Genomic DNA, 13,223 nt, shown 5'->3' on the forward strand with positions numbered 1-13,223 from the left:
GAAATAATGAATAAATTAGTGATTTCTATAATCAGAGAAAACGTAAAAAAATGATACAACAAGGCTGGGCACAGTGGCTCACACCTATAATCCTAGCACTCTGGAAGGCCAAGGCGGGCAGATTACCTGAGATCAGGAGTTTGAGATCAGCCAGGTCAACATGGCGAAATCCTGTCTCTACTAAAAATACAAAAAATTAGCTGGGTGTGGTGGTGTGTGCCTGTAATCCCAGCTACTCAGAAGGCTGAGACAAGAGGATTGCTTGAATCCAGGAGTTGGAGGGTGCAATGAGCTGCGATTGTGCCACTGCATTCCAGTCTGGGCGCCAGAGTGAGACTCCGTCTCAAAAAAAAAAAAAAAAGATATAACATACTATATAGCCGAGAACAGTGACTCACACTTGTAACCCCAGCTACTCAGGAGATCTAGGAGGGAGGATCGCTTAAGGGCAGGAGTTGGAGATCAGCCTGGGCAACACAGTGATAACCCATCTCTAATAAAAATTTTAAAAATTAGGTGGGCATGGTGGCTCATGCCTGTAGTCTCAGCTACTCGGGAGGCTGAAGTGGGAGGATCCCTGGAGCCCAAGAATTCAAGGCTGCAGTGAGCTATGATCGTGCCACTACACTCCAGCCTGGGTGGCAGAGAGGGATCCTGTCTCCAAACAAAACAAAAAAAGCACCCCCTCCTCCACCATATTATATAATTAGCTTGGTGGAAAAAGAAAAAAGCACAATTGACCAAAAAAAATGGATTTTTCCAAGCACATCTAATTAGGGTTAATTGTTGCTCTCACTTTTAGATAGTTCTCGTTTCCTACAACTTTCATAAGTTAACAAAGGCTTTTCTGGGTATACCGTTCCCACTCCATTTCCCTTCTTGGAGTTTTAAAAGCTTATTATCCATCTCACTAGAGTCAAGCCCTAAATAATGGATGATGACAGTGGAAAGTTTCATATTTTTACTAAAACTGAAAACAGTAAACTTAAATTCAAATTGCAAACTAATGTACAGTGTGCAAAATTAATCTCAATTCTGGTTCCCACCTTATAGCATTACCCTAAATCTCTTAATAAAAATTATCCATTGGTTACAGAAAACATCTCAGGAAAATAATACTAATATTCTATGGTGATTTCCAATGTTGAAATGATATACTTAATAGATTAATACACACTGTACATAATTTATATGAAATACATAATTTGTTCAACATTCTGTTTGTTTTTAGAATTTACTATAAAAAGACAAAAGAGAAAAATATATTAATTTATAAGCAGTTAAAAGCCCCAACCAAGGCTGTAGTTCAGTGGCTACTAATATATGGTTCTGGGAATTCTCTGGTCTAGTGTTAATCAGAATCTTATTCTTTGGGATAAAAGTGCTGAAGTAAGCCTGATTTATAATTAGAGGGAAAAAGAAACTCTTTCATGTCTTTCTAAATCCTTTCTATTCCATAAGGTCCTGTAGAAGTTTTTTATTTTTTTTTAGACGGAGTTTCTCTCTTGTTGCCCAGGCTGGAGCGGAATGGCATGATCTCAGCTCATTGCAACCTCTGCCTCCTGGGTTCAAGTGATTCTCCTGCCTCAGCTTCCCAAGCAGCTGAGATTATAGGTATGCGCCACCAGGCGTGACTAATTCTTTTAATTTTAGCAGAGATGGGTTTTCACCATGTTGGCCAGGATGGTCTCGAACTCCTGACCTCAGGTGATCCACCTGCCTCAGCCTCTCAAAGTGCTGGGATTACAGGTATGAGCCACCGTGCCAGGCCTTGAAGGCCCTGTAGAAGTTCTACCTCCTCTATGAAGCCTTTCCACACTATTCTGTCTAAAATAATCTCTCTATTCATAGATGCCTTCTTTTTTTACCTTTTTGTAGTACAACTACTTACCATACAAACTAAATCATTTTAGCCTGACGTGATGGTCTTTTGATGTGCCAACTTAGCTGGCTAGGCCATAGTCCCCAGTTATCAAAACAAACAGTCTAGGTGTTGCTGTGAGGGTATTTTGCAAATGTAATTAAAATTCATAATCAGTTGACTTTAAGAGAGAGTATCCTAGATAGTCTGGGAGGGCCTGATTCTATCAGTTGAAGGGCCTCAAGAGCACCACTGAGGACTCCCTGATGAAAAAATGTTGCCTGTAGACAGCAGCTTCAGCCAATGCCCAAGAATTCCAGCCTGTCCTTCCTGATTGCCTTCTGTATGGATTTTAGATTTGCTCAGCCAGCCCCCACAACTATATAAACCAACTCCTTGCAATAAATCTCTTTATATCACTTTTGCTTCTCTGGTTGAACCCTGACTAATACACCTGATTAAATAATGTGTGTGTGTGTGTGTGTGTGTGTGTGTGTGTCTCATCTTCCCAGTCAGACTCAAGGGCAGGAACTTGAGAATATAACAATAATAACGTACTGTACATTTACCGTGTGTCAGATACAGTGTTAAGTCTTTCAATACATGAACTCATTTTATCCTTACAACCACCTGATATGCAAGTATTACTAATCTCCATTTTACAAAGCCTAAATAATTTGCCCAGCTTATATAGCTCAGAAATCTCAGAAATAGCAAAGCTGGAACTCAAACCTAAAGTTCTTTTACTCCAGTGCTTACACTCTTAACTATTACAATGGATGGGGCCCTTCACACACAAACGGAGAGAGAAAGACAGAGGCATGCAGAGAAGAAAGCTATGGAACACAATATAGACCACGACTGTTAAACAGATATAAACTGTTTTTTTGTTGTTGTTGAGACAGGGTGGAGTGCAGTGGCGCAATCTCAGCTCATGGCAACCTCTGCCTCTCAGGTTCAAGTGATTTTCCTGCCTTGGCTTCCTGACTAGCTGGGATTATAGGCGCGCACTGCCACGCCTGGCTAATTTTTGTATTTTTAGTAGAGATGGGGTTTCACCATGTTGGCCAGGCTGACCTCAAACTCCAGACCTCAAGTGATCTGCCCATCTCAGCCTCCCAAAGCACTGGGATTACAGGTGTGAGCCACCGTGCCCAGTGGTAAACTGCTTATTACAGTTTGCTGACAATCTGTCCTCCCTAACTCCTAAGCAATGATTTCAGCTCGGAGGCAATGCTCTCAATGGACAGCTACAACAATCTTCCAGGAAATTTTTGAATTACAATGCTAGGTTACAGCAATGACAAGTAATGGGGTACTTGCCCCAGATCAAAGGAAGTAAGTCAAGGACTTGAGAACCTTCTCTATGTTCAACAGATATGTCAGAGCATCATTCAGTGTTAGATTACCAGGTTAATTAGTTCAATTCTACTTTATCTTCATAAAATCTGTGATGCAGGTAGGACAGAGATACTTTTCTTTGAACCTGTATAATGTAGTTAAAGCAAGCCAATGAAATAAAGTCACTTATTCAAAGTCACACAGTATAGCACAAGAAAAAGTGAGGCTGGGGCTTTCACTTCAGCCTAGCATTTTTTCTAATAGGCTGACATGATACGGTTTAGCTACTAGTAATTGAGAAGTTCTTCATAGGGGGTGGGTTGTACCACTAATATCCAACATTTAAAAATCTACATGGTGTTACTAAAGGAATAAGACAGATTTTCATAAGCCACATACGAAAGCAGTCAGATTCCTCAAACTCCCCTCTTTGGGCATTTGCATTCACTGTCCTTTCTCTTTAAATGCTTTTTGCCTACATTCTCACACAATTGCTTCCTCTCATCAGCTTGCATTTCAAAATGCCATCTTTTCAGAGAGGCTTTTCCAGTTAAGACAGCATGCCTAGCCATTCTCTACTAAATATTGCTATTACTTTTTTTTTTTTTGAAGCGCAGTTTCGCTCGTGTTGCCCAGGCTGGAGTGCAATAGTGCGATCTCGGCTCACCACAACCTCTGCCTCCTGGGTTCAAGCGATTCTCCTGCCTCAGCCTCCCTAGTAGCTGGGATTTCAGGCATGCACCACCATACCCAGCTAATTTTTATTTTTTTTAGTAGAGACAGGGTTTCACCATGTTGGTCAGGCTGGTCTCAAACTCCCAACCTCAGGTGATCCGCCCACCTCAACCTCCCAAAGTGCTGGGATTACAGGGGTGAGCCACCACACCCGGCCAGTTATTACATATATTTTCATTGCACTTGTCAGAACCTTATTTATTTACTTGTTTTTGTTTTTATTATACACATTCCACAATAAGGATGTAAGCTCCTTGGCTGGATGTGGTGGCTCACACCTATAATTCCAGCACTTTTGGAGGCCGAGGCAGGTGGATCACCTGAGGTCAGGAGTCGAGACCAGCTTGGCCAACATGGTGAAACCTTGTCTCTATTAAAAACACAAAAATTCACAGGGTGTGGTGGCAGATGCCTGTACTCCTAGTTACTAGGGAGGCTGAGGCAGGAGAATTGTTTGAACCTGGGAGACGGAGGTTGCAGTGAACTGAGATCATGCCACTGCACTCCAGTTTGGGTGACAGTGAGACTCCATCTCAAAAAAAAAAAAAAAAAGAAAAAGCTCCTTAAGGCATGAATTCTGTCTTGCTTACCACAGTATGCCTAGCACCTAGAAAAATAACTTAGATGTAGATGTTCAAAAAATATTTAACTGACTGATAGATACCTCTTCTAAAATGGATTATACTTTTTATATTATTGCTATATGACAGTAGTTACCTTGAAAATAAATATTAAATAATAACAATAATTATTATTATTTTGATACAGGGTCTCATTCTGTTCCCCAGGCTGGAGTGTAGTGGTGCTATCATGGCTCACTGCAGCCTCGACCTCTTTTGCTCTAGTGATCCTCTCACCTCAACCTCCAAGTAGCTGGGACTACAGGTGCCTGCCACCATGCCCAGCTAATTTTTTATTTTTTTGTAGAGACGGATTCTCACTATGTTGCCCAGCTGGTCTTAAACTCCTGGGCTCAAGCAATCCTCCCACCTTGGCCTCCTAAAGTGCTAGGATTACAGATGTGAGCCACCATGCCTGGTGCTGGTTAAATTATAAAGAATAGGAAAAATAAGTGAAAGGAAAGATTTTGCAAACTTTTAAAGAGAATAAAAGAACCCACACTTTAAAACTTAAAACTTAAGCAAATAATATTTGTGAAACCTCTTTTGGATCTTTTGTGTCTCTTTATAATCTTCCTTAGTTCACAAAGATGAAATTGACTGAAGATTTTGAAGGGAATCTGTTCAAAGGTTATACACAGGATACTGTAATCCTTTGATGAGCATGTGTTTACTAAGCATGACTTTAAGATTATGCAGTTTTATATTTATATACCTAAAATTCAAAATTAGCAATTTTATTATATGCTTTGGTTCTCTTCAATCCACTTAAAAAAAGAATAGTCCATGCACTAATACAGAGAGAGAGAGGCAATCAGTTTAGACTCCACATTTCAAAGCAGTAATGACCAGGACCAGAAGTATGTGTGGATATTGCCATAATTCATGAAATGGCCAGGTAATTACTTAGGCAGATATTGTAAAACTGAACCATGGGGGAGAAACCAATTTCAAATATATTACATTTCAAGTTAGGAAGGCTGATTAGACTTTTAAAAAAGGTATAATCTGTAATATAAAACTTATATGAATTATACACACATAAACACACACACATATGTTGCTTTCCTCTAAACATCTAAGAATTTGCACATTTGCATAAGTGGCTTCATATTGTTTTACTTTCAACATCTCTATATATTTCAGATGTCTCTCTTATAGCTGGATTTTGATTTTCTTTTTTTTTTGGAGATGGAGTCTTGCTTTGTTGCCCAGGCTAGAATGCAATGGTGCGATCTCAGCTCACTGCAGCCTCTGCCTCCCAGGTTTCAGCGATTCTCCTGCCTCAGCCTCCTGGGTAGCTGGGATTACAGGCGCATGCCATCATGCCTGGCTAATTTTTGTAGTTTTAGTAGAGACGGGGTTTCACCATGTTGGCCAGGCTGGTCTCGAACTCCTGACCTCAGGTGATCCACCCATCTTGGCCTCTCCAAGTGCTGGGATTACAGGCATGAGCCACCGCGCTCGGCCTGGATTTTGATTTTTAAATACAACCTCACAATCTTTGTCTTTCAACTGAATCATTTGGTTCACTGATAATACACTGTAATTACCATCATATGTGGGTTTAAATATACTACATCTGATGCCATGGTAAGCCACCCAAATCTCCTTCTCCAGGATTGGAGCACTTATCCCTTCAGAACTGGGAGTATAGGTAGCAAATAGCTCTCAGCTGAATCCTTCTTTAGGCCTGCCCTCAGCTAGAGTACAGCCTTGCCCAAGGTGATACCTCCTTGCAGGGATGGGGGTAAAGGTGGGAATCTGCTTCCACTGACTGGTCAGTGAGGGGGATAAAGGTCTGGACCTGTCCAAGGTCATCCAGCTCCAGAATTCCCTATAGGGTTGACCTTTAAGGCCTTTGTTACTACTGAAGTGCAGTTCAACTTTTCCCTCTGACTTACTCTGCTTCCTCACTCTCTACAGGTGTTAATCCCAAGAGCCCAACTTAATCAACTTGCTGCAGGCAAATCTTAGTCTCTAAGTCTACTTTCCAGGGAATTCAATCTGTGACATCTTTCATCTTATTATGTATTTTTTTTTTTTTACTTATTCTCCCTGTTCTGTTTCTTTTTCTTTACTTTCTTGCCTTCTTTTGGGCTATTCTTTTATTCTTTTTTTTTCCCTGACAGACTGAGTTTTGCTCTTGTTGCCCAGGCTGGAGTGCAGTGGCACAATCTTGGCTCACTGCAACCTCCGCCTCCCAGGTTCAAGTGATTCTCCTGCCTCAGCGTCCCAAGTAGCTGGGATTACAGGCATGCACCACCACGCCCAGCTAATTTTGTATTTTTAGTAGAGGTGGGGTTTCTCCATGTTGGTCAGGCTGGTCTCCAACTCTCAACCTTAGGTGATCCACCCGCCTCAGCCTCCCAAAGTGCTGGGATTACAGGTGTGAGCCACCGCACCTGGCCTCTTTTATTCTTTTATTATTCAATTTTTTCTATGTTAGTTTGGAAATGATACACTCTTTTTCTATTCTATAGGTTATCCTAGAAATAATAATATGCATCCTTGAATTATCAAAGTCTAAAGTTAACTGGTTGATTCTTTTATCCTACTCTGCAATATTGTAAGGACTTAAACACTTTAACTTCCTTTATCCTTCTCCCATTTTATATGTAATTGTTATTCTAGTTATTGCAGCATATAAATGGAATCATACAATATTCGTCTTTTTGTGTTTGGCTTCTTTCACGTAGCATAATGTTTCCAGTATTCATCCATGTTGTAGCATGTATCGGAATTTCACTTTTTTTAAAGGCTAATATTCCATTGTATCTATATACAATATTTTGTTTATCCATTCATCTGCGGATGGACAGTTGACTTGTTTCCATCTTTTGGCTACTGTGAATAATGCTACTGTGAACCTTGGTGTGCCAGAATCCATTTGAATCCCTGATTTCAATTTTTTTTGGTATATATACCCAGAAATGGATGTAATGGATCATAAGGTAATTCTATGTTTAACAATTTGAGAACCCTCCATACTATCTTCCTGATTCTTTTTCTTTAAATCTTTTTTTTTTTTTTTTGAGACAGAGTCTCCCTCTGTCACCCAGGTTGGGGTGCAGTGGTGTGATCTCAGCTCACTGCAACCTCTGCCTCCTGGGTTCATGTGATTCTTGTGCATCAGTCTTCTGAGTAGCTGGAATTACAGGTGTGTGCCACTACACTCAGCTAATTTTTTGTATTTTTAGTAGAGACAAGTCTTCGCTATGTTGGCCAGGCTGGTCTCAAACTCCTGGAGTCAAGTGATCTGCCCACCTCGGCCTCCCAAAGTGCTGGGACTACAGGCGTGAGCCACCATGCCCAGCTCTGATTCTTTTTTACATATTACAATTCTCTGTTAAAATTATCCATTGTTTTACCTATTTCTTCTACCTTTATTCCTATTTAATTGAACATGAATATAAACAGTTTTTTTACATCCTTTTTGAATAAGTCTAATCTGGATCATCTGCAGATCTGCTTCTAGTATCTGTGCTTATCTCTTGATTTTTGGTCATTTTATTTTGTCTTTTGGCATTCTTTGTACTTTTTCACATAATGTCTCCAGAGAGGGTTTCCTTCTGTCTAGCAGACAAAGGTAATGGTAGCTGATCACCTTAACAAAATCAGGGGCTGTTTGAAGTTGAGGCTCTGTTGTAGCTCTGGGTAAAGCTCTAGCTACTTATGTCCAAGGATATATATCCCTCTAGGATTTTTAACTGAGAGCTTGGTATTCACTGGGGTTTCTCCTTCTGGCAAGTTCATAACTCTAATCTGTATCTTGTGAGACTGCCAAAGTGTCTGCTCTGCTTTTCAAAGGTTTTCCAATGAGGTTTTTAACCTCCCATTCTGCAGAGCCCAGGAATTGGCAAATATCCCAGTGGGATAACTGGCTGTATGCATGAGGTTCCCCCGGTTTTCTACAAAGGCTCTGCTGGCTTCTTGTCCCCAGTAGGGGCCTTCCGCCAATATAAGGTTTCTGCTTCTCAGACCCCTGCCCATGCCCAGAATCAGCAAATTCCCCCCAGGGTAAAAGAGACCATAAAAGTCAACTCACCATTCTGAGACTCTTTTAGTTTACCTTTACTCCTGGGGTTCATTCCTTTAAGGTCTCAGCCCAAAGCATGGTATGCCAGGGTTCCCATCCCATCCTTGGTTGGATGTAGTAGATTTTTATTACCCTAGCCCCATAAAACTGTATATTTCAATTTTAGATCATACATCTCCAGTTAATAGCAGCCACAAAAACTAGGCTCAGCTCTTTCAAATCTTATCCTCTCGGCTGGGTGCGGTGGCTTATGTATGTAATCCCAGCACTTTGGGAGGGCAAGGCAGGTGGATCACCTGAGGTTAGGAGTTTGAGACCAGCCTGGCCAACATGGTGAAACCCCATCTCTACTAAAAACAGAAAAATTAGCCAGGTGTGGTGGTGGGTGCCTATAGTCCCAGCTACTTGGGAGGCTGAGACAGGAGAATCATTTGAACCTGGGAGGCAGAGGTTGCAGTGAGCCGAGACTGCACCATCGCACTCCAGCCTGGGTGACAGAACAAAACTCTGTCTCAAAAAAAAAAAAAAAAAATCTTATCCTCTCCCAGATCTTGATCAAGTAATTCCCTCCTATCTTGTTAGCACTTTCTGGCTTTAAAATATACTTTTTAAAAGGTTATTTTATTTTTGAGATGAAGTCTTGCTCTGTTGTCCAGGCTGGAGTGTGTTGTGGCAGGATCATAGTTCACTACAATCTCAAATTCCTGGATTTAAGGGATCCTCCCACCTCAGCGTCCCAAGTAGGTGGGACTACATGTGTATGCCACCCTGCCTGGCTAAAATATACTTTAACAATATTTGTTTTGCTTGCTTTTTAGTTCCAATCCCACAATTGCTATACAATATTAGTACTATCTTAGCTTAGTACTACTGACTTTAGTACTACTAGTTACGATAGGTTTTAAGAACATAATCCCAAATGCAGAATAACTCTAATTTTTTAAAAGCCAGTCTTAGGAAAATGATATATTTTAGACTCAGAAAGCTCTTTCACTATCTTCAGGGTTTGATAAGATAACCATTAAATTATGCTAGAATTATGTTCTGTTTTCATTTCTTATAAATTAAAGGGAAATTAAATTAAAGTGAAAAGTAATGAAGCACTTCAACTCTAATTTACTCATGACAGAATATATACCAATATTTGCCTTACATTTGAAGGATATTGTAATAACACAAGATATTTAAAAGCATATCCATTTCATTTTGTCTTAATCTCTTAGAACAGTCTTTCTAACATTACCAGATGATGTTAACAGGTCTTCCTGGAAGGCTGTGGTGGGGACATGGTTTTTTCTGATCAAGTATATTTGCTCTGTCTTGGAGATGCATAACACACATTGGTATTTAAAAGACCCTAAGAAGTCCTCAGTAAAGTCAGCTGTTATCTTTATTTAACCCTCTGTTTCCAAATACGTCTGACCAGGGACATATTTTATCCATGGAATATCTATTAATGTGCTCCAAGGTACCTAGTTTGAGAAAGGTGGCCTAGAGAAAGAGAAATACACACTTCAAATAGTTTTGGTTATTTGTATGTTTTTGAACTTGATTATCTACCTCCTGTTTCCTCCTTCTTCACTGAAGGCTAGAAACTGAGTTTTGTGGGGTTTTATTAGCTTTATTAAACTGTCACTTCTTCTGTCAGTCTTTTCTGATGTAGGGTAGCAGAAGGAGTATGAGCTTCACAGAGAGACAGAATTAGAATCAAATTCTGGTCCCACCATCCTGGGCAAATTCTCCTATCTCTCTGGGTCATAGTTCTTTATCTAGATACTATTATACTAAGGATTAATGAACATGTAAAGTACCCAGTACATTGGCCCCGGAGGTACCTCCTATCTTAAAATTCCTCAAGGATTTAGAATGGCCAGTTGGAATGAACATAGGATTGCTATCTTTGAACCTTGACTTAGGACTCTTCTTTACTAACTCATTTCCCTCCCTTGCCTAGTTAAGAGACTGTAACACTCCTGCGGAATAACGCATTTTTGTATCCTGACTGATGGAGCACCTCGTGTTAAACTGGTTTTCATTTTCTTAGAACTTGGGGAAGCTCCAGGTTTCCGTCTTATGTTCCCATAACAGTTACTATCTTATTTATCTTACCTTACTGTAATTACTCATTTTCTTTCCTGATCCAGTGTAAGTTTTATAAGGTCAAAGACATTTTTTCCCTGTTATATGCACGCACCACCGGCCTGGGTAAAGAGTAGCCACTCAATAACTATAGAATCTTTAATAAGTTATAATAATTGGAACTCCCAAAATCATTATTATTCAAATGTAATCCTGAGATGAAGTGTTTTAATATTCTTTATATTAGAAAGTACAGGTAGAGGCCGGGTGCAGTGGCTCATGCCTGTAATCCCAGCTCCTTGGGAAGTCAAGGAGGGCGGATCACTTGAGGCCAGGAGTTCGAGACCAGCCTGGGCAACATGGTGAAATCCTGTCTTTGCTGAAAATATAAAAATTAGCCAGGCGAAGTAGTGCAAGCCTGTAATTCCAGCTACTCGGGAGGCTGAGGCAAGAGAATCGCTTGAATCCGGGAGGCAGAGGTTGCAGTCAGCTGAGGTTGCACCACTGCACTCCAGCCTGGGCAACAGAGCGAGATTTCATCTCAAAAAAAAAAAAAGAAAAAAAGAAAGTACTGGTAGAAAACAAGGAGTTAAATTCACTTGAAATTCTCAAAATTTTAAAACATGTCTATAGAATCAATGATCACTACTAGAAATCTTAGACTGATACAGTCATTTTTCTGACATATATCCAATCACTAGGATAGAAACAGAATAATATTCTTTCTAGATACATTTTGGTATTCAAGAGTAACTCCATTTATTCAAAAGAGGTGTTCTGGAAAGTCTGCCTGTAAATAAACTTTTATAGTCTAAACATTAAAAAACTCATCTGATTGAAATAAACTAAAACTTAAATATAGTTAAAATATATATATATCTAAAAAATAAAAATACCTCTTTGTATTGAGGATGTCCCCACACTAACTTATCTATGTGTAATGTATTTTAATTTCTGAACACTGGAATTTTCAAAGTGGGGAAAACTTTACTAACTGGTCACATCAAAAAGCTAAGAAGATTAGCACAATTCTAATGTCAAATTAACTTTTATTTTAAAAAACATCGTTAGTGGCCGGGCGCGGTGGCTCAAGCCTGTAATCTCAGCACTTTGGGAGGCCGAGACGGGCGGATCACGAGGTCAGGAGATCGAGACCATCCTGGCTAACACGGTGAAACCCCGTCTCTACTAAAAATACAAAAACTAGCCAGGCGAGGTGGCGGGCGCCTGTAGTCCCAGCTACTCGGGAGGCTGAGGCAGGAGAATGGCGTAAACCCAGGAGGCGGAGCTTGCAGTGAGCTGAGATCTGGCCACTGCACTCCAGTCCGGGCGACAGAGCGAGACTCCGCCTCAAAAAAAAAAAAAAAACAACATCGTTAGTAAGTATGTAAGTAGTAAACATAGTGTGTTATGAAGAGGCTTTTTAGTAAACAGGAAATTTAAAATACTTACTATTATTTTCTTACAGTCCTTTCCTCTGCATAATTCTGTATAGGTAGAATACTGCACATATATAATCCAGCTTCCAACAAAAACCGCTAGCCAGGAAAAGAAAAGATATTTCATCCGCACATATGAGAAACGAGCCTGTGAGTAAAAAAGAACATAACAATCATTTATTCAGCACCAAATCAGCATTCGATGTCCTAGAACGTGACTTCTCACCCTTCTTGGAATAACCCAATATATATTCTAGGCTTTCATATGTCAATTCTAAAACAAAGTGCACTTTCACTGAATCCAAACAGCACTGGTCTCAGAAAAGGAAGCCCCTTGGTCCTGCCAAGGAAAAAGGGAACAAAATATCCTTTAAGATGTATAACCTTTCAAATACCACCATCATCCAAAGCTGCTTTTTAGGCACAAGCACGTGTACCACGCTACCCTGGGCACCTTGTGAGATCACGTAAATAGAGGTACAATTCCTATTTACTAGAAGCTTACAAAAGACTGTTTCACATAAGAATCTTAAAGGTCTTTAGGAACATCATGACAAAAATAATTTTGTTTTAAAGAAATAAGAACAGAGAATCTGGCTATTTGTCTAATGTCTCATATTGACAACCAGCACCAGAAATTAAGCTCTATAGTCATTTCTATTTCCCTATTGTATTCACCAGGGCTTTATGTTCCTTTTGTTCAACCAACCAAATGTTTCACCTAATAGATATTCTGGACACTGAGGAGACACTAACAACTGTTAAAGGAGAAATGACTGGAGAAGGGTTAAGCTATATTAAAAATAAATTACTCTTTGCATGTCAACTTGTAAAGCTACACAATAGGATCTTCTTTGCATTGTTTTGTTTCCCGTGCTCTTGTGTTCTAATTGCAACTCGGGCTGGTTGAAGCCTTTTTTCCATCAACTACATATCTAACAGTTTCATCTTCAAAAGTGACACTTGAAGTCAAGACTAGTTGACATTTATTTTTTGAGTCTGTAGCACCCACGGTCTGGTTTTATAAACAGCAGAACTGAGGACTACGAAGAGAATTCGGCAGAATAAATTAAAGATATGTAAACAAACAGTGAAAAGCTAGTTTTGCT

General features: G+C 39.9%; 1 protein-coding gene across 4 annotated transcripts in view; it reads right to left on the reverse strand.

Annotated features, from left to right (window-relative positions):
* Nucleotides 1–12,975, reverse strand: part of FAM69A (family with sequence similarity 69, member A) — a 35,953-nt gene extending 22,978 nt beyond the window's left edge. For 2 of the 4 annotated variants that reach the window (XM_011939989.1, XM_011939986.1), the window contains exon 1: nucleotides 12,128–12,771. In XM_011939989.1, the coding sequence (XP_011795379.1) occupies nucleotides 12,128–12,241 (114 nt within the window). In that variant the 5' untranslated portion in view covers nucleotides 12,242–12,771. Of the gene's footprint in view, nucleotides 1–12,127; nucleotides 12,772–12,792 lie in introns of those variants that run through there. The other 2 variants (XM_011939987.1, XM_011939988.1) reach the window with 2 other exon arrangements.
* Between the last annotated feature and the right edge of the window lie 248 nt (nucleotides 12,976–13,223).

Source organism: Colobus angolensis, unplaced genomic scaffold, assembly GCF_000951035.1.
Source record: "Colobus angolensis palliatus isolate OR3802 unplaced genomic scaffold, Cang.pa_1.0 Scaffold186, whole genome shotgun sequence".
NCBI classification, from domain to species: domain Eukaryota; kingdom Metazoa; phylum Chordata; class Mammalia; order Primates; family Cercopithecidae; genus Colobus; species Colobus angolensis.